The sequence below is a fragment of the Bos mutus genome, chromosome 18 (assembly GCF_027580195.1).
Source record: "Bos mutus isolate GX-2022 chromosome 18, NWIPB_WYAK_1.1, whole genome shotgun sequence".
NCBI classification, from domain to species: domain Eukaryota; kingdom Metazoa; phylum Chordata; class Mammalia; order Artiodactyla; family Bovidae; genus Bos; species Bos mutus.
The window spans coordinates 461,690-489,651 of record NC_091634.1 but is presented as its reverse complement, the minus strand read 5'-3'; the positions used below and the strand labels follow the sequence as shown (position 1 = coordinate 489,651).

Sequence of the window (27,962 nt, the reverse complement as noted above, 5' to 3'; positions counted from 1 at the left end):
CCCCTAACAGATCCATTTATGTTAGAAAACAACACAACTATACAGAGAAATATATATATAATTAGTCAAAATGTACCAAAGAAAACACTACAGTAAATTAGCATTCTAGTAATAAAATAAGAGCACTTTGTTTAAAATTAGCAAGCAAACAAGGCTCTCAGTATTGGTGCTAGATCAAATATACTATACATTCTAACTGGTACCTTAACACAGACATTAAAGAATTTAAATAATTGAAAACCCACTTGGGCTTCCCTGGTGGCTCAGCTGGTGAATCAAAGAATCCGCTTGCAATGCGGGAGACCTGGTCTCAATCCCTGGGTTGGGAAGATTCCCTAGAGAAGGGAAAGGCTACCCACTCCAGTATTCTGGTCAGGAAAATTCTATGGACAGTATAGTCCATGTGGTCGCAAAAAGTCCGACACGACTGAGCGACTTTCACTTTCTTTCACTTTCAAGCCTATCTGAAAATATGATTATCTACATAGAAGAGTTTCAAAAAATAACATGAGTATCTGGCATATTTACGACACTTCCACAAGTTTGCTATATTTAAGATTAGTATCCAAAAGAAATTACAATTCCACAAATGAGAATCATAAGGGCATAAAGGAAACTTTTTAAAAATATTTGCCTTATAACCAAAAACATTTACAGATACTCAAAATTAACAAAATATTTCGTGCGAATTTGCATTGGCGCCCTTGGCGTTCTGGGAAAGATGTGTCATCTTAATTCATGGCATGGATTCCTTGGCGATCAGTTGCAGAACGCATCCCTACCAATTGGTGTTCGGCCCCTTTAAAGGCGGCGAGTCACTGCTCTGGCGTGGCTTGGGAGAGGTCATTTCCTGGCGCCTTACGAGGTGGACGCAGGTCTTTTCTCCTGGCACCTGGGAACTACAAGACCCAGAGTGCCCAGCGTCGAAGGCGACGCTGCTGAGGCAATGATGGCGCAGGAAAAAAGCTATTTCCGCTGGGGCACAACACTAAGGGGCGGGACTTCTGGCCGCCTCCTCGAGGCGGACATTTTAAGTCCGCTGGTCCTGTTCGTTGTGAGAGGGCTGTCAGGACCCGAGTGACCAGAACAGGAAGGTCCGAGAGGAGGCGCTGTCGTTGCTGCACAGAGACGGCTCTGAACCTCGGCGGCACCGCCCGGGGTCCGCCGCTCCCGGGTCTCCCCGCCTCTCCTAGCCCTGCTACCCCCAGAGTCCGATGGCGACGGCGGCGGCTCTGAGGGAGCAGCCTCAGGTAAACGCTCGTCCTGCGGCCCCGCACCGCCCTCATCCCATCAAACACTAAAGCCCCACGGGGCGGCTGCTCACCTGCGCGCAGCCCTGGCCCTGGGCTCCAGGATGGTCAGGCGGTGCTGGGTGGGGCCCTGCGTCTCACAGACAGCGTCATGACGCATGGGAAATGGGGACATTCGGAGGGACCGGTCGGTGCAGAGGCTTGGAGGTCGGACTGAGGCGGGGGAATTCCGGAAACCTAGCATCAGCCTTCGGCTTGCCGGAAATAAGAGTGTTAGCGCAGTCAGCTCCGGGTTAGTGCATTAACGGGATGTAATCCCCAAGAGCTGTTTAAGGGGAAAACGGGGTGGAGAGGGTTGATGAGGACATTGAGGTCCTGGGAGGTTGAATCTTCGTTCAGGGCCCCACAGCTGGTAAGACGCAGCACTGAGCATTGAGGCCCAGAGGTTAATCCGCCAGCCTGAGGTCAGCTGGCTTCCAGGGCCAGGCAGGAGTACAGACGGTGAACGGTGGAATCCCACATTGGATGCATTCCTTCCTCTTCACACAATTCTCAGGGTCAAAGAAGTGCTTATGGAACCTGAACAGGAAAGTAGGGGGTGTCCCATTGCCTCACTGGCCTGCTCTCACCCCCATGTTCCCTGGACTTCTTGTCGCCGAGATACTTAATGGGCTTCCCTGGTGGCTCAGCGTAAAGACTCTACCTGCAATGTGGGAGATATAGGAGACACGGGTTTTATCCCTGGGTTGGGAAGATCCCCTGGAGGAGGGCATGGCAACCCACTCTAGTATCCTTGCCTGGAGAATCCCATGGACAGAGGATCCTGTTAGGCTACAGTCCATGGGGTTTCAGAGAGTCAGGCATGACTGAAGCAACTTAGCACACACTCACACAGGAGACGCTTAATGTCCTTTATCCCCTCCTTGAGTCCGAGGTTCCTGAAAAACGTCAAACCTACCGTCCTGAGTCCATGCTAGAGGTTATATGGAGAGGTGTTCCCATTTCTGGCAGTCACGGTAAACGTGCGTAAGGTCAACCTAACCCAAGATGTGCAAATGCCTAGAGGTAAAACTGAGCTCAGGAATATTCAGGACCCACAGGTCTCGTCTCTTTTAGGTAGGACTAAATAGCAGGTGGGTTGGAGTCAGGAGAGGAACAACTGCCTGAGATGTCAATTTTTGTGTTCTAGAGGAAATTAAAAGTTTCGGTTGTGGGATGGGGGTGATGTGATTAAAGCTTCATTTGGCTTTAGAGTGGAAAACAAACTGTGGGCTTGAGAGAGGAAGAAGGGCCATCATTGTGGAGGGTACTACCATAGTCCAGGTGAGGGTTAATGGAGCAGGGACATGCCTTGGAAAATGTGGCTGTATTCTGGCTGCGTGTTTTTGTTTTTATTTTTTGCCATCCCATGCAGCATGTGGGATCTTAGTTCCCCAATTTGTGATCTTGCATGTTCCCCCTGTGCTGGAAGCACAGAGTGTTAATAACTGGACCACGAGGGAAGTCCCTGGCTGCATGTTTTTAGAGGAGGCAGCTAGATTTTGTAAAGTGGGTGGTGAGGGAATGAAACGCAGGTACCAGAGATGACCCCTGGCTTTGCAGCTGTAGATTTGGAAGCTGCATCAGTAGAGATAATCAGCTTGGTAGTAGGTGTAATATTCATTGTGTTTATTCAGAGCTTTGTTTTAACCATGTTAAGAGTCAGATATTTTAGACACCAATGAGTGGAGGCATCAAATAAACATCTGACATACAAGTTTGGAATTCTTGAGAGTGATTCTGGTTAGAGACATCCAAAATGTAACTACAGTGTAGACCATACTGAATGACCTGTGTCTCAACATTTGGAAGAGGCAAGCTTCAGGCTGTGGTGGCAGATCTTTTAGGGAAGAGGTATGGAAGAAGGGGGCAGACGATTGGGTTTCTTACTTGCTTCCATGCTTGATGGTGTCATTTACTTCATAAACATAAGTAAATGGCCAAGAAGTTTTGATGTATGAGACAGGATAGTCTGGCAGGCAGCCAAAGCTTCCAAGAGAAGAGTTAACATGAGGTGGATGAAGAAGCAAGGGGTAATTCATCCATATGACACTCAGGCCAGAACTGGTACTTCTTTACCACTTTATCAGCTCACCAAGTTTTGTGAGAACTTCAGTGGTACCTGGCGTGTTTCATTCAACCTAGTTATATGGCCACGAGCAATAAAGTCATCTGTAAGAATCACTGGGCTTGGGGTAGGCGAGTAATGGGGCTGGAGTTTGAATGAGGGTAAGGGAACAGAGAAAGGTTGTCATTGCTGACTTACATCAAGGACAGTACAGAAGTACCATGGGACTATGTGTATCTGAGATCCACACACGGTTCTGTTGTTTTAAATCTGAGACAAGGATCAGAGTCATGCAGTAAGGCCTTTATAGATGATTTCTGATACTGCCATTGGGAATTGTTGAGAGTTCTGTGGTCATATTGGGTTCTGTTTGACTTTGCCATTTGTATTGTGGATACTGCCTGCCAAGTTGTGGTATAAAGCCTAACTAAGTTCAATGTGATGTGCTTCTTTGACATTTGGTGAAACTTGGGTGCCTTCAGATGACCTGAGTGCAAGTTCCTCTCCTCACCTATGGATAATGTCTCTTAGCTTAACAACCATTTTTACAAAGGAAACCAGATACTTCTAGGTAGCACTAGCCCTCAGAATTATTCAAATAAGGTAGTCACATCCTCCTTGGAGCATCCCAACCCCTTCATCCCACAAAGATTCCTTCGCACAGACCCTGATTGTGCTGGGTTTTTTTGAGTACTGCTCCCTGTGGGCCTTTGTGGTGAGTGGTGAATTTATGTGATTAAAAAGTTACCGTTAGTTGCATTTGTCCAGTCTCAGATGTCATGTGTTAGGTCACCATCATAGCCCTATGCTGGGATTAGGAGAAAGTGATTTAAATACAGATAAGGTGTGGGAAGGGTAAGGAGATGTCTGTGGTGTGGGAGAGTGAGGTTTTGGTGGCCATGGTCATGTATGGCTCTGGGATATAGCGACTGAGGATGTGCAACCCAAGGAGTGATGTGTGCTTGAAGAGAGAGCATGTCTGATGGTGCTAACATGTCCAGGGCAATGCCCATACCAGGGGAAATTGCTTGTCAGCAGGGGGTGGGTCCCTCTATGCCAGGCCTATAGTTGAGATATATGTTCATCCACCTGCCTCTTGTTCCTGGTGGTTATACATAGTGATCAGTGAGCCTGTGGGAAGACAACCACACCAAGGTGCCAGGGTGTGATTGCTTCTCTGAATTGGAAGGGCTGGGTGATAGACAGTCAAAGGGTAGATGTGTGGGGAAATGGACTGCAACTCTTCAGAGGTGTACTCTTTGTTGTTTCATCTGTCACCATCATGGCAGGTCAGTGTGAACTTTGAAGATGTAGCTGTGACCTTTTCCTGGGAGGAATGGGGTCTCCTTGATGAGACTCAAAGATGCCTGTACCGTGATGTGATGCTGGAGAACTTGGCACTTATAACCTCCCTGGGTAAGAACTTCAAACCTTTCCTCATGACCTGAGGTAGTATCTGTGCTTTCCTTTTCCCCAGAGACAAGCTTGTCCTTCTCATGTCAGGACCATGGTCACTGCTTTTTTTTTTTTTTTCCAGTACTCTTGGTTGGTTCTGTGGTTGGTTGGGCTGAGGTATTTGCACTGCCATCCGTTTTCCTTGAAGAGGCCCCACATCTGCTACCCTGCAGCCTCCCCTGGAAGGATCCAGGGTCAGGAATCTTCCATTCAGCCTAATATATTCCACCATACTTGCCCTCTTCCTACTGGGTGACATCTAGATGCAAGTAATCTGTGCTCCTCAGGTTCTACTTCTTTCTTCTTATAAACATTTCCATGTAACTGCCTTTGCTGGGAATTAATTCTATGGTGTAGAGCATGCACTTCTTGCAAGAACCTTTCAAAAGTTCTCTTAATAGTATTTAAATGTTTTCCTCTGGTTTATGATGTGATGAATATGGGTCAACTGCTCCTATGTGGTGTCTTTCCCCTTGTATTTGCATCATCCAGGTCCCATACACTTGTTCATTTTGGAAGTGGAGTGGGGAGCTCTTATTTGTCCACAAGCTGGATATGAATTCCAACTCAACCAAGTAGGCTCAAAGGACTGCTGTACAGTAGCACCCTATGGGAGTGCATGATGCTAGTTCAAGTGATACCAGGAATTTGTTCTGTTCGACTTGAATTTTGATGGCTATTTCCAGTGACCACAACTTTTTTCTCCTTTTTTTTCCCCTCCATTCTTAATACTGCTGACTTAATTCTGCATTGCGGTTCTTCTACTTGTAGTCCAACCTAATCCTTATATCTCTGAACTCCTGTATCACCCAGTTTCCTCCCTGCTTTATCTGTTCATTCTGTAACATTGGCCCATATACTTTCTATAATCAAACATACCCATTCTTAAAATGTTCCTGACCAAAATCTACTTTTTTGCAGTTCTTTTTTCTTGGCCCTGGAAATACTCATCTACATTGCAGTCATGTGTTACCAGCAGACACAGTCCTGCTGACAGTTGTTTGTAACTAATTTATATATTTTTTCCTTTTTTTTTTTTTTGTTAATGGCTACACTGGGTCTTCATTGTGGCACATGGGCTTCTCTAGGTTGCAGCTCATGGGCTTGGTTGCCTGTGGCTTGTGGGATCTTAGTTTTCCAACTAGGGATCAAACCCATGTCCTCTGCATTGGAACGCAGATTCTTTACCACTTGATCACCAAGGAAGTCCCTGTAACTGATATTTTAACTGTCAACAATTAAGTAATTTTTCACCCTGCTTTTCTTCTCTATGACACATCACATGGTTATCTTTTTTCTCATGTGGTCTTCCCCCATCCTGTGGCCTTTATAGCCCAGTATTGCTCATGATAATGTCATCAAGAAGCCAACTCCCTGTTCTTGTAAATAATCACATGGACTCATTCATGAGTTTGTCAGACACACACTGGTGTGTGGGCTCCCCCTGCCCCACTAAAGTCAACATGTGCTTCACCAACATTTCTTGCTTTTAGGTTGTTGCCATGAAGTGGAGAACAAGAAGACTTCTTTTGAGCAAAATGTTTCTTTTCAAAGAATGTCACAGATCAGGACTCCCAAGGCAGATCTATCCTCCAAAGAGGCCCACCCCTGTGAACTATGTGTCCAAATATTGAGAGACTTTCTGTACTTTGATGAATGTCAAGCAATACATTCAAAGCTAAAATTACATAGGTCTGGGAAACAGTTGTATATCAGCACAAACCTTCATCAGCATCAGAAGCAGTGCATAGGGGAGAAACTCTTCAGAAGAGATGTGGATAGAACTTCATTTGTGAAGAACTGCAAATTCCATGTGTCAGGAAAGTCATTAGTCTTCAGGGTGGTTGAGAAGGACTTCTTGACCAGGTCTCAGTTTCTCCAGCAATGGGCTACTAACACCTGGGAGAGGTCAAACAGAACTGAGTGTGAGACAGCCTTTCAGAGGGGAAAAACTTATCCTAACTGGGGAGAAGTTACCAAGAAGTCACACCTCATTGTACACCAGAGAGTTCACACCAGGGAAAGGCCATATAAATGCAATGAATGCGGGAAATCATTTAGCCAAAACTCTATGCTCCTTCAACATCAGAGAATCCACACTGGAGAAAGACCTTATGAGTGCAGTGAATGCGGGAAAACTTTCAATCAACGTTCTGCCCTTCATCAGCATCAGAGACTTCACACTGGTTCAAGGCCTTATAAGTGCACTGATTGTGGGAAATCCTTTGCTGATAATTCCACCTTCATTAAACACAGAAGAATTCACACTGGAGAAAGGCCTTATGAATGCAGTAAATGTGGGAAAGCGTTTTCCCAAAATTCTTCACTCCTTCGACATTGGAGAATTCACACTGGAGAAAGGCCTTATGAGTGCAGTAAATGTGGGAAAGCGTTTTCCCAAAGTTCTTCACTCCTTCGACATTGGAGAGTTCACACTGGAGAAAGGCCTTATGAATGTGGAGAGTGTGGAAAATCGTTTAGACAAAAGCCCAACCTTATTCAACATTGGAGAATTCACACTAGAGAAAGACCTTATAAGTGTGGGAAATTATTTAGCAATAAGTCCCATCTCAACCTTCAAAGAGTTCACACTAGAGAAAGGCCATTTGAGTGTGGGGAATGTAAGAAATTCTTTGGCAAGAAGTCCTACCTCATTATACACCAGAAAGTTCACACCGGGGAAAGGCCATATAAATGCAATGAATGTGGGAAATCATTTAGCCAAAACTCTATGCTCCTTCAACACCAGAAAATCCACACTGGAGAAAGACCTTATGAGTGCAGTGAATGTGGGAAAACTTTGAATCAACGTTCTGCCCTTCATCAGCATCAGAGACTTCACACTGGTTCAAGGCCTTATAAGTGCACTGATTATGGGAAATCCTTTGCTGATAATTCCACCTTCATTAAACACAGGAGAATTCACACTGGAGAAAGGCCTTATGAGTGCAGCAAGTGTGGGAAAGCGTTTTCCCAAAGTTCTTCACTCCTTTGACATCAGAGAGTTCACTGGGAAAAAATCTTACAAGTAAAGAAAATTTGAGAAGCTGGTTAGCCCAAGCTGTTTTTCAAAATCAGAGAACTCACATTGGATCAAAGCCGTGTGAGTGCCATGAGTGTCAGAAATACTTTGCAAAAACTTCAGGTTCATTAAACACAGGAGTGTTCATACTGCAGAAAGGCATTATATTGTAGAAAAGGTTTGAATTCCTTTACCTACAGCTCTAGTCTCATAGAACACCATAATGTTCACACTGGATAATAGCCTTGCGGATGTGACTAATGTGGGAAGTTGTTTTTTTAGCCAAAACTCTAGCCTCATGACATACTGGAGAGTTCACAGGCTTCACTCTTATTTCATTGAATACCACAAAGTTCAGAAAAAAGGGTTGTGCAGGGATGAATTATTGGTCAGTATAACACTGTGGAGATCCCTTATGAGGGTGTTGTCTGCTTCTGTTGACCTCATACATGCAATAAACTGCCGGAGTCCATCTCCAGCAGCCAGGGATTCAACCTAAAGGGGTGAGCGGTGTGGGCGAGAAACTGAGGCAGCCTCTCATTTTTCTTGGACTTCCTGTTTATTTCAAGCTTATGATTCTCTTTTATACTTTTACAAAAGCATTAGGTCAGAGGTTTGATATTTTTAGTTCCCATTGACCTAGATTTATTTTTCTCCAAAAATCATTGTTGCCCCTCAAAAGGAGCTCCTTCCTCAGTGATTCTCTTATCAACTTCTTCTTATGTGTCCTTGTGAAAACACTGTAATTCATGCTAATGTCTGGGCTGCATACCACATTCTTCAGTTTAATTCTTACCTTTCTAAGTCCTGTTTGCCCCTAGTATCCTAAGCTCACTATTTCTTAGAAAGGGCTTCTAGCTAATAATATCTCTAAAGTCCCTAATTTCTGTAAGCTATAGTAGAATATGCTAACATTTCAGCAATCCTTAAATCTTTAGCTTCTAATTATTTTAATTATTCCTAAGCCCTAAATTCAGCAAACTCCTTTGCCATAAACACTTTTCTCACAAATGGGCTTCAGATAGCAATCCCTCCCATGGCTTCAAGCTGTGGCCTGTGTGCTCACTCTGGAACACTTTTTTGTAAAAGTCCTTGAACAAATGTCAGTGATTAACTTTATGAATTATTCTTTGAGCACAGCTGCAGAAGGCTTTATGCCTTTTCATGCTCCTCTCAAAAACAATAAGCACCTTAATATTCTCTTCAGTCAACTCAGCCTAGGGAAGGAAAAAACAAGTCAGAATCACAAAGCCTAACTCCTCCATTCCGGGTCCATGCCTATGGAACAAAGGGCCCTGCCTCCATTTTGTCAGCAATGCCTAATGCGGCTCCCGACATCAAACCACTAATATTCCAGGTTTATGGGAGCTTCAGTGCATTTCTTAACCTGCCCAGAGCCCTTGCCAGATTTATGTCATTGCCAGTTCCATAGCAAAAGCCATTTCACGACTGGCAGGTGCTCATGATGTACATTTTTGAACCACCCTGAGTCCAAGGAAGAACATTTTGATGTTGTCCCATTTATGGGAGCCTTCGTGATAAATCTGAGCACTCATTCCTTTCTAATTCCTTTGATGGGTTACATCTCTGAGTTGACCAGTTTTTGTCCTAGACTACTCTGCTGGTGACTTGCAAACTGAGCCTACTTTTCTCAGTGTCTGTTGTGACTCTTGTGATGAGATTTTCCTCCTCTTCCTGCCTCAAGCCCAGGAATAGTCTGTGTCCCATTGTACTGGTTTGTGTGAAAAATGAAGACCTTACTCTTTTTTTTTTTTAACAGCTCAGATTTTTATTGAATATGTTACTAAAGAGGTTTAGTCAAAAAGACCAAAGCCCATGTCATCATCAGATTCTTCAGATTCTTCTTTCTTTGTTTCTCCTTTCTTCTCCTCAGCTGGGGCAGCAGTGATAGATGGGGCAAGACCTCCTGCTGGTGCAGCACCAGCTGCCATGGCAGGTCCACCAGCCCCCAGGTTGCAGATGAGGCTCCCGATGTTGACAGTGGCCAAAGCCTTTGCAAACAAGCCTGGCCAGAAAGGCTCAACATTTACACTGACTGCCTTTTAATGAGGGCATTGATTTTATCCTCCATGACCATGCAGAATGAGGGCAGAGTAGATGCAGGTGAGCTCTGAGATTGAGGCCATGGTGAGGGCAAATGCTAGGTGGGGGCTGCCAGGCATGGTGCTAGTCACTGGATGAAGTGAGGGCCTCATCCCAAAATGGCCTTCGCTTCCTCGGAAGAACCAAGCACCTTAGCAGCAGAGGAGGATAAAGCAAGACCTTACTCTAAGTTCCTTCAATCTTGGGATTTTATTCACTGTGGTGACTTGAAAACAACTGGGTTCTAGCAGCAATCAGGGTTGAAAAGTTTTTTTGTGGAATTGCACCCTCTCTGCCTCAGAGGGAACAGTATGCTGTGAATGTACCTCTCTCTAGTTTTGTCCTAGTTGCCATTGCTGCTCAGGGCCTCCAAGAAAAGACTGCAGGGATTTGTGGTTCTTATTGGTAGCCTGGATGCATTGGTATTTTGTTGGTTCAGATGTCAGTCTTCAGACGGGCAGTTGTGATACCTTTGCTGCTTCCTAAGGCAAGAAAATTTTCTTGTTCCCAGGGATCATGGATTGCATCCAGTTAGTAAGAGAAGTCTGTTCCCTAGGTCCTGCAGTGGAGCCATGTATCCTCATATGTAGAATTCCAGATAGTGGCAGCATAGATTATACAGTCGTACAGACAGGGGGAATCATCTGTTAAAGGAACACTGAATTTGTAGGGAGGGGGAAAGGCTACCACAAGTTTGTGGAAATGTGTCTATATTGAAGGGGCCTCCACAATATTCCAGCTATTAGCTGTGAAGGATGAGCCAGTGCAGAAATTGTCATGGCATTCAGAACTATGTATCTTGTATAGGGAAGCTGTTGTGAGATGAAAAAATCATCAGTGGTTTTGTAGTGTCTATGTGATTTCACTTCAGATGTGTTGCTGTGCAGGAAAATGAGGATAGTGAGGATGTGCTGTCCCCACTGAATGCAATGTCACCCCTGCATTCCTATTGAATTTTGGGGGGATTTCCTAGCAATTCAGTAGTTAGGGCTTGGCACTTTCACTGCTGAGGGCTCAGGTTCAGTCTCTGCTACAAGCTGCAACCACAAAAAAATTAAATATTAAAAAAAATTTTTTTTGAAGTTTCTGTTTTTTTCCTAACAAAAAAGATAGTGAAACAGCAAAAACTTATGTTGGAATTTTATTTATTTTTCAGTGATGTGACCTCTCTGGCATAAAAATAATTGTTTTTTTAATGGAGTATTTCATAAACACTTTGTGTACTGTACACAATGCAGTAGCCACATACAGCATATACTTTTAAAGTTTAATCATTAATATTCTTGATCACTTAAAACTTTTTTTATTACAGCATGTGCCAATCTATGCTGTACAGCACGGTGACTCAGTTATATGCATATATATGTTCTTTTTAAAAAAATATTCTTTTCTACTATGATTTATCACACAGAGTATTCAATATAGTTCCCTGACCTTGTTTCTTGATTAATTCTTAAATCTAGATACTCAACGTTTTCAAGCCATGATTTGTAGCTCTGAATAAATAGGCTTTGAGTGTTCTCATTTGGTTAGCCATCTTTATTTCCACAAGTGTAAGTAAGTGTAGTCAAAATTCTATGTTATAAATTGATTTGAAATAGTTTTTGACTATGTGATTATACAAGTATTCATTTTATACATTTAGTTTGTTGTATTTCATTTTCCATTTTAGGTTATTGACATTTTAGCAACAAATGGATCTAAGGAGATACCCTTAACTAACATCTTTAAAGGAGGCATTGTTAGTCTAAATTGCATCTGGAAGCCTCATCACACCATATATGGAAAGTGGTCCATTGGTTAATCAGAATTTTCTTTTCCTTGTGAGTAAACAATACTGTAGGAACCACTTAGGGGGACTTCAGTTCAGTCACTCAGTCGTGTCCGACTCTTTGCAGCTCCATGAATTGCAGCACACCAGGCCTCCCTGTCCATCACCAACTCCAGGAGTTCACTCAAACTCATGTCCATCGAGTCAGTGATGCCATCCAGCCATCTCATCCTCGGTCGTCCCCTTCTCCTCCTGCCCCCAATCCCTCCCAGCATCAGAGTCTTTTCCAATGAGTCAACTCTTCGCATGAGGTGGCCAAGGACTGGAGTTTCAGCTTTAACATCAGTCCTTCCAAAGAACACCCAGGACTGATCTCCTTTAGAATGGACTGGTTGGATTTCCTTGCAGCCCAAGAGACTCTCAAGAGTCTTCTCCAACACCACAGTTCAAAAGTATCAATTCTTCAGCACTCAGCTTTCTTCACAGTCCAACTCTCACATCCATACATAACCACAGGAAAAACCATAGCCTTGACTAGACGGACCTTTGTTGGCAAAGTAATGTCTCTGCTTTTGAATATGCTATCTAGGTTGGTCATAACTTTCCTTCCAAGGAGTAAGCATCTTGTAATTTCATGGCTGCAGTCACCATCTGCAGTGATTTTGGAGCCCCAAAAAAATAAAGTCTGACACTGTTACCACTGTTTCCCCATCTGTTTGCCATGAAGTGATGGGACCAGATGCCATGATCTTAATTTTCTGAATGTTGAGCTTTAAGCCAGCTTTTTCAGTCTCCACTTTCACTTCCATCAGGAGGCTTTTTAGTTCCTCTTCACTTTCTGCCATAAAGGTGGTGTCATCTGCATATCTGAGGTTATTGATATTTCTCCTGGCAATCTTGATTCCAGCGTGTGCTTCTTCCAGCCCAGCGTTTCTCATGATGTACTCTGCATGTAAGTGAAATAAGCAGGGTGACAATATACAGCCTTGATGTACTCCTTTTCCTATTTGGAACCAGTCTGTTGATCCATGTCCAGTTCTAACTGTTGCTTCCTGACCTGCATATAGGTTTCTTAAGAGGCAGGTCAGGTGGTCTGGTATTCCCATCTCTTTCAGAATTTTCCACAGTTGATTGTGATCCACACAGTCAAAGGCTTTGGCATAGTCAATAAAGCAGAAATAGATGTTTTTCTGGAACTCTCTTGCTTTTTCCATGATCCAGCGGATGTTGGCAATTTGATCTCTGGTTCCTCTGCCTTTTCTAAAACCAGCTTGAACATCTGGGGGACTTAGCTATAGATAATTTATGAATAAGTTAAAGCTTTCTCACTGGTGAAACCACCTAAATCCTGCCCCTTTTGTGTTACTTAAAGGGGCAGGATTTAGGTGGAAGTAGCTCGGTGTCCTTTGTGTGTGTGTGTGTGTGTGTGTGTGTGTGTGTGTGCGCTGAACCATATGGCTTGCCAGATCTTAGTTCCTTGACCAGGGATCAGACCTGTGCCCCCTACGGTGGAAGCACAGTCTGAACCACTGGGCCACCAGGGAGATGCCACTCAGTGTCCCCTGCATTTGCAGTTTCCACATGGGGGAAACCTTCCATGTACATTCAGCATGGTTGTGTTCAGATCTCTGGCATTGTCAAAGACTTCCTAAATCCCAGGTTGGAAAAGAAAGTTTATTAGAACATTCATTTCTCTTCTGTGCGCACACAGTCCAGGCAACTTCTGACTGAGACAAGAAAAACAACATTGGTTGGAAAATCTCTTAGACCTTTCCTGAAAAGGATTTGAAGATTAATGAATCTTGTAGACTTTAAAGGTTAAAAATAATACAACCTCCCCCCTTTAAAAAGGTTTTTAAAAGGACACTAGAAAATGTAAGAAATTATACTAAGCTAGTAAAGGAACGATAAACATTAGGTTCTAATGGTTTGGATGGAGTCAGCACTTCACATTAGTAAACACAATCTTGCTCAAAGTTGTTTTCTCAAAAGTTTAAAAAGTATAATTTTTAATATTTTCCACTTATGGGTTACCAGGTGAGAAGAAACAGGAGACTGTCAGAGCTTTTGCATAATTTGAAGTGTCTTTAAGCATTTGATTTATGTATATGGATATTTATAATTTATATTTTTAAAAGTTTCTACAGTAGTCATACCAGGATGACTTTTTGAACAAAGAACACTTCATAATTTTAATTTTAAAACAGAAACTACATTTTCTACCATGGAAAAATATTATCACACTATTGTCGTTTATAGAAGACTAAAATTTAGTATCTAAAGATTTGAAATTTATGAATATACTCCACTGGGTTTATGGGTCAGCTAACTTGTTAATATTTCCACAAATAATTGTGTCTGCTCAGTTCAGCATCTTAATGTGAAGTACCCTTCATTCTCTTTCCACCCTTTATCTCAGCTTCCTGAGTGCTCACACCCTTCCACATACTTGTCCTTCATGTGTACTTTTCTCTCTCTGGAATATTCTTCCCAACACTTGACATTTAGTAAATCACCAAAAAATAATCATTGCAAACATTAAAAAAAAATATCTTCAGAGAATTTTCCCAGAGACTTTAGGTAAAATTCACTGGAGTGCTGGTGTGGCTGTTTCTCTTTGTCCTGGGCTGTGTAAGGGGTGTAAGGACAATGCTTTCTTCCCAGAGAAACAAAATGGACCACAGTTCATCAGATGTTTTACACCTAGTTTGTGCTTATGATGAATGGCATCTGTCATTATTTCTGTTTTCTTGCCAGAAAAAAACCCACGGACAGAGGAGCCTGGCTTAGTGACTAAACAGCAACAACAACAGAACCTTACATCTTGGGCTTCCCTGGTGGCTCAGTGGTAAAGGATCCTAACGTGATGCAAGGGACTTGGGTTGGGAAGATCCCCCAGAGAAGGAAATAGCAACCCATTCCACTATTCTTGCCTGGGAAATCCCATGGACAGAGGAGCCTGGTGGGCTACATTCCACGAGGTATCAAAAGAGTCAGACACGACTTTGTGACTAAACAACAACTTAGATCTTGCGGTACAAAGACATTATGCAGTAGTTGCAGAATGTGAGCTCAGTAGTTGTGGCACACAGGTTTAGTTGCGCTGAGGCACGTGGAATCTTCCCAGACCAGGGATCGAACCCGTGTCTCCTGCATTGGTAGGTAGATTCTTAACCACTGCTCCACCGGGGAAGTCCCCAAAACCCTTACATTTTAAAAACAATCTGAAGAGTTTATACATTAAAATACATGCTGTCTGGGATTCATTTCAGTTCATTCGCTCAGTCGTGTCTGACTCTTTGTGACCCCATGAACCACAGCACGCCAGGCCTCCCTATCCATCACCAACTCCTGGAGTTTGCCCAAACTCATGCCCATTGAGTCGGTGATGCCATCCAACCATCTCATGCTCTGTCATCCCCTTTACAGGTGAAATAATATACTAAGGTGCATGGGGTAGATGAAACAAGACTGACCATGAAATAGCAAATAGTGCTGGAATATTGCAAAACACTGCAGCCATTGTCACATGTCAAAATGGCGTTTGTTTTGTTCTTCTCTTTTTTGAGATTGACAACAGATTCAGAAAGGAACTGAATATATGTGAGGATATGAGGTAATATATATTAAATAGATGAAAGTATTGCTCAATGAATTGGACAGAGTCAGTTCAATTCAGTCACTCAGTTGTGTCTGACTCTTTGTGACCCCATGGACTACAGCACACCAGGCCTCCCTGTCCATCACCAACTCCTGGAATTTACCCAAACTCATGTCCATTGAGTCAGTGTTGCCATCCAACCATCTCATCTTCTGTCGTCTCCTTCTCTTCCCGCCTTCAGTCTTTCCCAGCACCAGGGTCTTTTCAAATGAGTCAGCTGTTCACGTTAGGGGGCCAAAGTATTGGAACTTCAGCTTCAACATCAGCCCTTCCAGTGAATATTCAGGACTGATCTCCTTTAGGATGGACTGGTTGGATCTCCTTGCAGTCCAAGGGACTCTCAAGAGTCTTCTCCAGCACCACAGTTCAAAAGCATCAATTCTTCGGCGCTCAGCTTTCTTTATAGTTCAACTCTCACATCCATACATGACTACTGGAAAAAGCATAGCCTTGACTAGATGGACCTTTGTTGGCAAAATAATGTCTCTGCTTTTGAATATGCTGTCTAGGTTGGTCATAACTTTCCTTCCAAGGAGTAAGCGTCTTTTAATTTCATGGCTGCAGTCATCATCTGCAGTGATTTTGGAGCCCCCCCAAATAAAATCTGCCTCTGTTTCCACTCTTTCCCCATCTGTTTCCCATGAAGGGATGGGACGGGATGCCATGATCTTAGTTTTCTGAACGTTGAGCTTTAAGCCAACTTTTTCACTCTCCTCTTTCATCAAGAGGCTCTTTAGTTCTGCTTCGCTTTCTGCCATAAGGGTGGTGTCATCTGCGTATCTGAGGTTATGATATTTCTCCCAGCAACTATAAAGGCAGGATTTCTGTTGTCTTGGGAATCATTGTCAGAGACCTATCTTTGTATTCCTTCCTCAAAGTGGCTCAGCATCCTTTTCCTTATCTACACTTTTGTGTATTTGTCTATATCAAACACAGATGAACAGTGCACTATTGTCTATTAGCTTCAGTTTCCAGTGGCTCCATTCTGTGTCTAAGTGACTCTGCATAGGTCACTTGGGTTTTTTTGTTTGTTTGGACGTGCTGGGATGCTTGTGGGATCTTAGTTCCCTTATCAGATATTGAACCACGCCTCCTGCCTTGGAAGGGAGGAATCTTAATCACTGGACCCCCTGGGTAGTTCCAGGATGCATTTGGATTGACACATTTGAGAGCATCTGGAAAGGTGCTCTTAGACTCTAGGAACACTCTGAGCTTCGAAGACTTTGAAAAAAAAAAAATGTCTCCAAACACTTGGGTGATCAGTTACAGATAGTAATCCTCAAACATCTGTGTGCATTCTCTTTAAGAAGGAACGCCCCACCTCAGTCTCTGGACTTAGGTTGTTATTTTAGCAAATCTCACAGTGTAGCTTCGACTTTTCTCCTGGACGTCAGGGATAACTCAAACGGGATCTTGGTTCGTGTATCTGTAGGAAATACATTACCCAGGCGGCTGTGCGATGGGTGGCTGCGACGATCAGCCAATTAAGACAAAGCCGCATTTTCCTGTGAGGCAATAATGTCTGGGCGGGACTTCCGGCTGCGACGCTATGAGCGTCATTTTGAAAGTGCTAGAGCTTTTTCCTAATTCAAGCGCTTCGGTTACTCGTGCTGGGAAGCGGGGATGAGACTGAGAAGGTACCCGCTGCAGAGAGGCGGGTGTGAGGCTCGGTGACACCGCCCAGGGTGCGCCGCGCCAAGATCCGGAGGGGCCCCCCGGGCGGGGTACTCCAGCTGCTCCGGGCCCCGCTCCGCCCACCGAGTCCGATGGCGGCGGCACTAGGGGACCCGCCTCAGGTAAACGCTGGGCCCCCTGGGCCTTCACCGCCCTCACCCCACCAGACACTAAAGCTCCGAGCGTCGAGGGGGTGGGGGGCGCCTGCCCACGTGCCCGGGATCCAGGCCGGTGAGGCCGACTTGGGTGGGGCTCTGTGTCTGACAGTCTGTGAATGCGCGTGGGGGAGAGTGACGGGCGGAGGAGCGGCAGGCGCAGAGATTTGGAGGTGGTACTGACGAGACTGCTGCTGCCGCCGCTGCTGCTAAGTCGCTTCAGTCGTGTCCGACTCTGTGCGACCCCATAGACGGCAGCCCACCAGGCTCCTCCGTCCATGGGATTTTCTAGGCAAAAGTACCGGAGTGGGATGCCATTGCCTTCTCCAGACCAGGGACTAAGGTATAGCAATTCTCTATCCTCCTAGCAGTTTCTGCTAGGAGCAAGTTGCAGCTGGGCCAGTGAAGGTTGCAGTGCTGCTGCGAGAAAGGTTGGCCATTTATGGAAATTTCCTGGCAGCTCAGTGGTTAGGATTCCACCTCTCTTGGCCGAGGGCCCCGGTTCAACCCCTGGTTGGGGAACTAAGATCTCACAAGTCCCACCGTGTGGCCAGAAAAAAGAAAAGACCATTTATCTCATAGATAATAGAGGGTTTGAATCGTAAGCGGGAAGTGATTGCATGCAGACCAAAATAGGCTCCCTCTGACTGGCAAGAAAAAAAAACAAAGTAGGAGAGGGAGGAAGGAGACAGGAAGCACAGAGGTATTAATTGTAATAGCCTGGGTGCGTATTGATGGGCCAGAGTGACTACCTTGGATGTGTGAAAAGTGGTTGAATTCTGGATCAATTTTTTGAGAAGGTGTTACCGAAATTGCAAGTCCTTGTGCCCTACACACATTCAGGCCCATCAATATTAAAACAGAGTTTCGAACAGAGGTTTATTACAGGTTTGTACAATGAGATGGGTGGCTCATGCCCTAAGAGCCCCAGAGTTACTGAAAGCTTTCAGCAAGGCCCTTTAAAAGCAAAAGATGAAGTGTGGGCGTGGTTAGTTTTTGTAAATTTCTCATGTCAGATCCTTTGTTCTTGCGATCAGTTCATGGTCAGGTAAGGATGTTCCTATAAGTCTCTACCAGATGAATGTTATTCTCTGTCCTGACAAGAAAGGGCAAAGTCCCGAGGCACAACTTTAACCCTCCAATGTCTCAGTCCTAGCTAAGAGGAGGCAGATTGCAGTTGGGAGCTCCTTCAAGGCCAGGTCCCCAGACTTGCCCCGCTGTCATCCCTGAGGGAGCCAGGCACCCGACCCAACTGGCCCTCAGTCTCAGTTCAGCCCAGTCACTCAGTCGTATCTGACTTTTTGCGACCCCATGGATTGCAGCATGCCAGGCTTCTCTGTTCATCACCAACTCCCAGAGCTTACTCAAATTCATGTCCATTGAGTCGGTGATGCCATCCAGCCATCTCATCCTCTGTTGTCCCCTTCTCCTCCTGCCTTCAGTCTTTCCAGCATCAGGGTCTTTTCCAATGAGTCAGTTCTTCGCATCAGGTGGCCAAAGCATTGGAGTTTCAGCTTCAGCATCAGTCCTTCCAACGAATATTCAGGACTGATTTCCTTTAGGATTTACTGGTTTGATCTTCTTGTTATCTAAGGGACTCTCAAGAGTCTTCTCCCAACACCACAGTACAAAAGCATCAACTCTTCAGCGCTCAGCTTTCTTTATAATCCAACTCGGGCTCTTCCGACTGCCCAAAGTGGGAAACCAGTTCTCACAGACTGCAAACCATGTAACGGCAACTGCTGTTACATCTCAGAGACAAGGATGGGAGAGAGGTTCACTACTGCCTCACGGCCTGGGCCACGGCTAGTAGAGGGCCTTATGAGGGCGCTGAAGCCCTGCAGGACATAATCCCCAGCCTGTTTCCTGGACTCTCCAGGTGACCCACTCGCCCAAGCCTGGTTGCGCTGGAGGGCCTCCAGAAGAAGGCCTGAATCTGCATCCTGGCTCACTCGGCAACTGATGATCACCACACCACTGACCCTTGACTGAATCACTTCCCTAAAGGTCACTCATTGACAGTTGGTTGCTTGTGGGGAGGGTCCTCTGAGGCACTGACCGGTGGCTGAGCAAGACTTGTTGCCTAGTTACAGAGCGCAAAGTAATGAGGCACAGCCATGGCTGCCTGCTAAGGGCTGTTCTCATCCTGCTCTCATACAAAGGGACAAATAAAATTGTGGGTGTTGTTGGTGATAAGAGACAGGCAATTGTAAGGGATGACTCGGGTTTTGGCCCTAGTAGACAAAGGGGTAGAAGACCCATCAACTGGATGGGGACCTTAGCAGCAGGTTAATTTTCCTTGGAAATATGAGTTTGTTTTGGCTCTCTGAAGAGTCTGAAGTGTTTCCGAGAAGACTGAGTGTAGGCAACGTGGGCAGTTGACTAGGCAGGTCTGGAAAACTGGGGGACATGTTCAGGAATGGAAATTTTCAAAAGTGATGACCATTGTGTGGATACAAGTGGAGCTGTGGATCACATTTAGGAAGGGACTGCAGGTTATAGTGGCCATGGTATTAGTAGGTCAGAAAGACTAGGGTGTGTGCTAAGGAGTAGTACTTTTGCTCAGGGTTTGTAGGGCATTGCAAACCCAAGTGAAGTGAGAAGTGGCCGTGGGACCCGTGTAAGAGACGTCAGCTTGGCAGGCGGCCAAGGCTTCAGTGGGATGAATGGAGTCTGAGATATGGCTGAGGAGACCCAGGAGTAATTGAGACAAGAAGGCAGTAAGGCTGGGGCTGCTTCTCGTTTAGTACTATGTGGCTTCTCCAGAATGTTGCAGTGAACTTTGACAGGGTCTGGGATGTTTTAGTCTTGCTAGCGGATCAGCTTTGGAGCAGATGTCATTTGTGCGTCGCTATGACTGGAGGGGAGATTTTTAGGGCTGGATTTTTTTTACAAAGGTTGAGTGGAGAGAGGCGTGTTGTGGTTGTTGAAAGGGCAAAGCTGGCAGTAAAGAAGTTGAAGAGAGTTATGGGAATGTGAAAATCATATGTGGTTTTAGGGTGGGGAATATTGAAGGAAGGACTGGCAGCAGGTGGCAAGATCTAAGCAGCATGTGTGGCTTAGTCTGGTGTCAGATCCATCAGAGGACTGGGGTTGTAGTGAATCTTCTTTAAATTCTCAAGCATCCTCTGGATGGCAAGCACCAGGTGTGCATGTATGTTCAGGAAGAATTCTGTGGTGTGGTGCAGGGAGATGGCAGTGCTGTGGAAGTGTAACTGTAGAGTCTGAAATTGTGAGAGAAGTGCTACCTACAGAATGATGTGCCCATTGAGAGGAAGTGTGAACTGATGGCCTGTTGAGTATTTACAGGTGAAGCATGAGCTTATCTTTGGCTGTGTCTGGATTCCCATAATTTGGGAGACTCTAGGGGAATTGCTTATTTGGAGGGACAGGACATTGCAGGCCAAACCCAGAGTTTAGATGGCATCTGTGTGCACACAATTCTGGAGAAGCCTTGTAGTACTGCCCCCTGCCCAGTTACTGCTGAGGGCTGAACACAGTGAGTAAAGCAGATGGTGAAGAGAGAGAAGGCATCAGTGGCACCAGTGGAGGATGGGAATGGCATAGGTGTTTGGAGAGATGTGTTGTGGATTCTTAGAGAACGTTCAAGGTTTCATTTGTCCCCTTCACCACAGGGTAGTGTGACGTTTCCAGATGTTGCTGTGTACTTCTCCTGGGAGGAATGGAGGCTCCTTGATGAGGCTCAGAGACGCCTGTATCTGGATGTGATGCTGGAGAACTATGCACTTATATCCTCACTGGGTAAGACCTTCAGCCTCCCTACTGACCTGGGCTGGCCTCTGTATCCTGCCTCACGCCCCAGAAGGTGCTCTGTCCTCACATGGTGTAGGCACTGCTTGCTTCCCCAGTGTTCTGGGTAGTTGTGGTTAATAGGGCTGGGGTGTTTGCACTGCCCTTTTTTCTCCCCTACAGCCCTAATACCTGCTATACTGAACTGTCACAGGGAAGGGTTTGTGGTTCATAGTCTGGCAGTAAGGCCTTTGGGTGCAGCTTTCTTGCCCTTTCCCTGAATGGGTCAGTGTGTCCAGATCCATGTGGTTGCCCCTCCTTTAGCTGACAATTCTGTTTCTGCCTGTTTATGGAATTGCAGCCGTTGTCATGGTGACTACTTATGTGAGCATTGGCTACTCTTGATCTCTCTCCTATATAGTTCTTTTTATGATGTTTAGACCTCTTGTTTCCATTTCGTCCTGTCATCCCAACTTTATTGATATATAACTGATAAAATTGTATGTACCTAATATATATAATGTAATGATTTGATATATATATAATGAAACAATTATCACCATGAAATTTATTAACACACCTATCACCAGACATAACCTTTTTTCTTTTGTGTGTGTGAGAATACTTAGGATTTGTTAGCAAATTTCAATTATACAATACAATATTAATGACTGTAGTCACTATTCTGCACATTTGGTTCTTAGAACTTACTCATAACGAAATGTTTTTGACCATCTCCCCGTTTTTCTAGCTCTCAATATTTGGCATTCTACTTTATGCTTCTCTAAGTTTGACTTTTAAAGATTCTATATTTAATAAACTGTTTGTTCTTCTCTCTGTGGCTTGTTTCATTTAGCATAATGTCCTCTAGGCCCATGCTTGTTGCAAGTGGCAGTTTTTCCTTTTTCTTGTCTGAATATTCCTGCACACATAATCATGGGAAAGTTGGTACATGTTTGTGTGTGTACCATATTTTATCACTTCATCCAGTAATGAACACTTTAAAATGTTTCTGTATCTTGGCTCTTTTGAATAATCCTGCAATGAATATGCACATGCACCTGTTTCATGAAGATACTGGTTTTGTTCCTTGGGATATATACCCAGAAGTTGGTCTGTTTGATAATATGGTAGTTCTGCTTTCAATATTTTGATGAATATTTGTGGTATTTTCCATGACTACGTTAATGTACATTATTTGCAACCATGTGCAATGGTTCCCTTTTCTGTGTGTCCTTGCTAGCATGTTACCCCTCATTTTTAAAAAGAAATTATTTTTGGCTGCACTGAGTTTTTGTTGCTGTGTGTGAGGTTTCTCTAGTTGAGATCAGTGGGGGCTACTCTAGTTGTGATGCATGGGCTTCTTTTTTTTTTTAATTGGCGGCTAATTATTTTACAATATTGTAGTGGGTTTTGCCATACATTGACATGAATCAGCCATGGGTGTACATGTGTTCCCCATCCTGAACCCCCCTCCCACCTCCCTCCCCATCCCATCCCTCAGGGTCATCCCAGTGCACCAGCCGTGAGTACCCTGTCTCATGCATCAAACCTGGACTGGCAATCTGTTTCACATATAATATACATGTTTCAATGCTATTCTCTCAAATCATCCTACCCTCGCCTTCTCCCATGGAGTCCAGCAGTCTGTTCTTTACATCTGTGTCTCTTTTGCTGTCTCGCATATAGGGTCATCGTTACCATCTTTCTAAACTCCATATATATGTGTTAATATACTGTATTGGTGTTTTTCTTTGTGACTTACTTCACTCTGTATAATAGACTCGAGTTTCATCCACCTCATTGGAACTGATTCAAAGATGCATAGGCTTCTGATTGCAGTGTCTTCTTCTGCTGTGGAGTACAGGCTCTAGGGCAAGTGGGCTTCACTAGTTGTGGCGCATGGGCTCAGTCACCCTTCAGCATATGAAATCTTTCTGCACCAGAGATCAAACTTGTGTCCCATGCATTGGCAGTTGGGTTCTTAACCACTGGACCACCCTGTGCGGGGGTGGGGGAGGGGTGGTTAAGTTTTTTTTAAAGATCCATTTATTTTTGGCTGTGCTGAGTCTTCATTACTGCATTTGGACTTTCTCTAGTTGTAGCAAGCAGGTCAACTTAGTTCCTTGACCAGGGATTGAACCAGGGTCATTGCAGTGAAAGCGCTGAGTCCTAACCATCAGATCTCTAGGGAATTCCCCTAGCTTTGTTTTCTTGAGGTTTTTTGTTTATTTTATAATAATCCTTTGACTACTTGCTAAGTTTTGTGGTTTTATATATAAATTGTCAGATTTTTTGTTCTATTTCTGTGAAAAATGTCCTTGGGATTTCGACTGAGATTGCATTCAATCTGTAGATTGCTTTAGGTAGTATGGACATTTTATTTTATTTTTTTTCAAGTTGTTTTTTTTTTTTTAATTTAAATTTAATACTGTTAATTCATCCAGTCAGTGAGCACGTAATTTCTTTCCATTTGTATCTTTTTCAATCTTTCAACAATGTCTTAGAGTTTTTCATGTATAGGTCTTCATCCTTCTTGGTTAAATATTCCTAGGTATTTTATTCTTTTTGTTGGAATTATAAATGGCATTGTTTTAATTTTTTGCTAGCTCACTGTTCAAGTTTAGAAATCGAACTGCTTTTTGTATGTTGATTTTGTACCCTGCAACTTTGTTGGTTATTTCTAATAGATTATTGGTGGAGTCCTTCGAGTTTTCTATGTGTAAAACCATGATATCTGCAAATAGTGAAAGTTTTACTTCTGCCTTTCCATTTTGGATGCGTTTTTTTTCCTTTTTTTTTTTTTCCCCCTTGCCTGACTGCTCTTTGCTAGGACTTTCGATATTACATCGAATAAGAGTGGAGATCGTGGACATCCTTTTCTTGTTCCTGATTTTAGAGGGATAGCTTTTGACATTTCACCATTGAGCTTGATGTCAGCTGAAGGATTTTCCATCTATGGCTTTTATTATGTTGAGGTATGTTCCTTCTTTACCCACTTAATTCAGAGTTAATATTTTGTTCAGGATTTTTGCATCTGTGTTTATCAGAGATGCTGTCCTATAATTTTGTCTGTGTTGTCTTCATCTGGTTTTGGTATCTGGTGATGTTGCCATTGTAAAATGAGCTAGGAAGCATTCCTTTCGCCAATATTTTGAAAGAGTTTGAAAAGGGTAGGTATTTAATCTTTTTTGAATGTTTGGTAGAAGTCACCTGTGAAGCCAGGATTTTTATTTCCCTATATATGCCTACAGTAAGCAGTTATTGCTCTAAATTTCCCTCTTTGAACTGCTAAGGTATTTTTTGGTTTCTTCTGAGATCCATTATTTTTTCATGATTCTGTTGTTTAATTTCCACATATTTGTGAATTTTCCCAGTTTCCTCCTTGTTACTGATTTTTTGCTTCAATCCATTGTGGTCAGCAAAGATACTTTATATTATTTCAATCTGCTTAAATTTGTTAGACCTGGTTTTATAACCTATAGCATATGATCTGCTCTGGGCAGTGTTCTGTATGCAGTTGAGGAGAATGTGTATTCTGCTGCAGTTGGACGTTATATTTTGTATATGTCCATTTGATCTAAAGTATATTTTCAAGTGCAAAGTTTTTTTACTGAATTTCTGTCTGGATGATCTACCTATTGTTGAAAGGAGAATATTGAATCCTCTAGCTCTTTTTTTTTTCCCCCTAATTTTATTTATTTGTTTGACTGTGTCAGGTCTTAGTTGCAGTACACAGGGTCTTTTTTGTTTCCTCACTTGAAATCTTTTGTTGAGGTACATGGACTCCCTAGTTGTGGCGCATGGGCTTCAGTATTCACAGCACACAGGCCCTCCACTGTGGTGAGCTGGCTCTGGAACTCATGGGCTCAGAAATTGTAGCATGCCAGCTTAGTAGCTCTGTAGCATGTGAGATCTTAATTACCTTACTAGGGATCAAACCCCTGTCCCCTGCATGGCAAGGTAAATTCCTAACCACCAGACCAGCAGGAGAGTTCTATGACATCCCTTGTTACTGGGTTGTTATCCTGCTTTTAGATTGGTTAACATTTGATGCATACATTTTCATGCTACGATGTTCAATGCAGATACACTGACTATTGTTATAGACCCTTGATTAACTCTTTTATCATTATATCATGATATCATATCATTTGTCTTTTGTGGCAGTTTTTCACTTAATGTTTGTTTTGTCTGAAGCTATACAGTATTTATGCTGACTTCCAGTTTTCCATTTGCATGGAGTATCTTTATGTTGCCTTCATTTTGAGCTCTGTGTGTCCTTAGTACTCATGTGTGAGTCTTTTTTTGACAACATAAAATTCGGTCTAATTTGATTGCTGTTTTTGTTTTAAGATTTTGATGTGGACTATTTTTAAAGTCTTTATTGAATTTGTTACAGTATTGTTTCTGTTTTCTGTTTTGGTTTTTTGACAGAGGCATGTGGGATATTAGCTCCCCTACCAGGGATTGAACCCACACTCCCTGTATTGGAAGGTGAAGTTTTAACCACTGGATCTCCAGGGAAATCGTGGCCACTGTTTATTGTTTTCTGGCTGTTTTGTTGTTGATGCAGATGCAAATTTGTGATGAGCTTGACCCTTCCCTGTAGTCAATATGTACTTCACCTGCATTTCTTTCTGTTCAGGTTGCTGCTGTGGAACAGAGAATGCAGAGGCACCTTCTGAACAGATCACTTCTCTACAAGTGTCACAGGCTAGGACTCCGAAGGCAGCTTTGTCTACTCAGAAGATGAACCCTTGTGAGATTTGTGGTCCAGTTTTCCGCTTGGCTGAGCACCATGAAACACAACACATCCAGAAACTGTTGAGGTGTGGAGCGTGTGTGAAACACTTCTGTTTTAGTGCAAACTTTCAGCAGCACCCGGAGCAGCACATGGGAGAGAAAACCCTCAGAAGCAGTGTGGACAAGGCCTCGTTTGTGAAGAGCTGCAGCTTCCATGTGTCACAGAAGCCATTTACCTGCAGGGATTTTGAAAAGGACTTCCTGACCATCATGGTTCACCTGCAGCAACAAGCTGTGAAGAAGCCAAACATAGTCACCCAGTGCGAGTCAACCTCAAATGGCAGGAAAAGTCATCACACATGGGAAGAATGCAAGAAAGCCCTTAGTCCCCCACGTACATTTGTTCAGGACGAGGGTGTCCGCACTGGCAGACCTTGTTTTGTGTGCAGTGAATGTGGGAAAGCATTCAGGTACAAATCCTCATTTGTTGTGCACCAGAGAGTCCACGCTGGAGAATGGATTCATGTGTGTGGTGAATCTGGAAAATCCTTCAGGCAAAGCTCATCCCTGTGTCAACATCAAAGCATTCAGACTGGGGCAATGCAGTACAAGTGCAGCAAATGTGGGAAATTCTTAAGCCACAAATCTGTCCTCATTTCTCCCCACACATGGCACAGTGGAGAAAACAGTTATGTTTGTAGTGAATGTTCGAAATCTTTTACCTCTAGCTCAGCCCTCACTTACCATCAGAGATCTCACACAGGAGAAAGGCCTTATGAGTGTAGTGACTGTGAGAAATCTTTTGTCTCTAGGCCTGCCCTCAGGTATCATCAGAGATCTCACACAGGAGAACGGCCTTATGCATGCAGTCAATGTGGGAAGACTTTTACCACTAGCTCTAACCTCCATTATCATCAAAGAGTTCACACTGGAGAAAGGCCTTATGAATGTAGTGAATGTGGAAAATCTTTTAACAATAGGTGGGTTCTCATTCAACATCAGAGAGTTCACACAGGAGAAAGGCCTTATGAGTGTACTGAGTGTGGGAAATTGTTTAAGTATGGATCCCAATTGAATCAACACCAGAAAGCCCACACTGGTGAAAAGCCTTTTAAGTGCACTGAATGTGGGAAGTCTTTTAACAATAGGTGGACACTCATTCAACACTGGAGAGTCCACACCGGAGAAAGGCCTTTTGAGTGCAGTGAATGTGGGAAGTCCTTTAATCGAAGAAATAACCTCATCTTACACCAGCGAATTCACACAGGAGAAAGGCCTTATGTGTGCAATGAATGTGGGAAATCTTTTACCTTTAGCTCCAGCCTTCGTTATCATCAGAGAGCTCACACTGGAGAAAGACCCTATGAGTGCAGTGAATGTGGGAAATCTTTTATCTCTAGGTCTGACCTCCATTATCATCAAAGAGTTCATTCTGGAGAAAGACCATATGAGTGTAGTGAATGTGGGAAATCCTTTATCCAAAGAAATAACCTCATAATACACCAGAGAATTCACACAGGAGAAAGGCCTTATGAGTGCAGTGAATGTGGTAAATCTTTTACTTGTAGTTCCACTCTCCATTATCATCAGAGAGTTCACACTGGAGAAAGACCTTACGTGTGCAGTGAATGCGGAAAATCTTTTATTACCACATCCAAATTGCGTTGTCATCAGAAAGGTCATATTGGAGAAAGGCCTTAAGAGTGCACTGAATGTGGAATATCTTTTGTGGGAAAAATCTAACCCCTTTCAACATCAGAGTTCACACAAAGGCACAGATAGGCAGGAAATGTGGTTTCAGCATTCAGTTTATGGGCACTGGAGGAAACTTTCTGAGGAGCCAATCTGTCTTAATTGACTTTCATCCATCTGTGCATAAACAGTGAGAGAAGCCCTGGTTATGTGTCAAGCCTGTGTGACTGTGTTGCACTCTCCAACCTATCCAGAGTTCTTGCCACATTTATGTCACTGCCATCTCTGTTCAGTTAAGTTGCTCAGTCATGTCCGACTCTTTGCGACCCCATGAATCGCAGCACACCAGGCCTCCCTGTCCATTACCAACTCCTGAAGTCCACCCAAACCCATGTCCATTGAGTCGGTGATGCCATCCAGCCATCTCATCCTCTGTCGTCCCCTTCTCCTCCTGCCCTGATCCTCCCAGCATCAGAGTCTTTTCCAATGAGTCAACTCTTTGCACGAGGTGGCCAAAGTGTTGGAGTTTCAGCTTTAGCATTATTCCTTCCAAAGAACACCCAGGACTGATCTCCT

At 43.8% G+C, this 27,962-nt stretch overlaps 1 protein-coding gene and 1 pseudogene across 2 annotated transcripts; one reads left to right on the top strand and one right to left on the bottom strand.

Annotated features, from left to right (window-relative positions):
• The first annotated feature begins 26 nt into the window (after positions 1 to 26).
• On the top strand, positions 27 to 27,536 carry LOC102266204 (zinc finger protein 154). 2 transcript variants are annotated; one of them, XM_070386907.1, is made up of 3 exons: positions 27 to 1,250; positions 4,647 to 4,773; positions 6,306 to 11,457. In XM_070386907.1, the coding sequence occupies exons 1-3, from the start codon at positions 1,215 to 1,217 to the stop codon at positions 7,805 to 7,807; spliced, it is 1,665 nt and encodes a 554-aa protein (XP_070243008.1). In that variant the 5' UTR covers positions 27 to 1,214; the 3' UTR covers positions 7,808 to 11,457. The 2 variants fall into 2 exon arrangements, with proteins under 2 accessions (XP_070243008.1, XP_070243007.1); XM_070386906.1 differs by lacking the exons at positions 4,647 to 4,773; positions 6,306 to 11,457 and adding exons at positions 20,834 to 20,960; positions 25,597 to 27,536 and having other exon boundaries at positions 941 to 1,250.
• Positions 9,649 to 10,050, bottom strand: LOC102265343 (large ribosomal subunit protein P1 pseudogene; annotated as a pseudogene).
• Positions 27,537 to 27,962: the final 426 nt, after the last annotated feature.

Coding starts and splice junctions, on each gene's coding strand:
- LOC102266204 (XM_070386906.1), top strand. CDS start 1,215: ATGGCGACGGCGGCGGCTCTGAGGGAGCAGCCTCAG. Junction 1,251..20,833: donor CTCTGAGGGAGCAGCCTCAG/GTAAACGCTCGT, acceptor CCTTCACCACAG/GGTAGTGTGACGTTTCCAGA. Junction 20,961..25,596: donor TGCACTTATATCCTCACTGG/GTAAGACCTTCA, acceptor CTTTCTGTTCAG/GTTGCTGCTGTGGAACAGAG.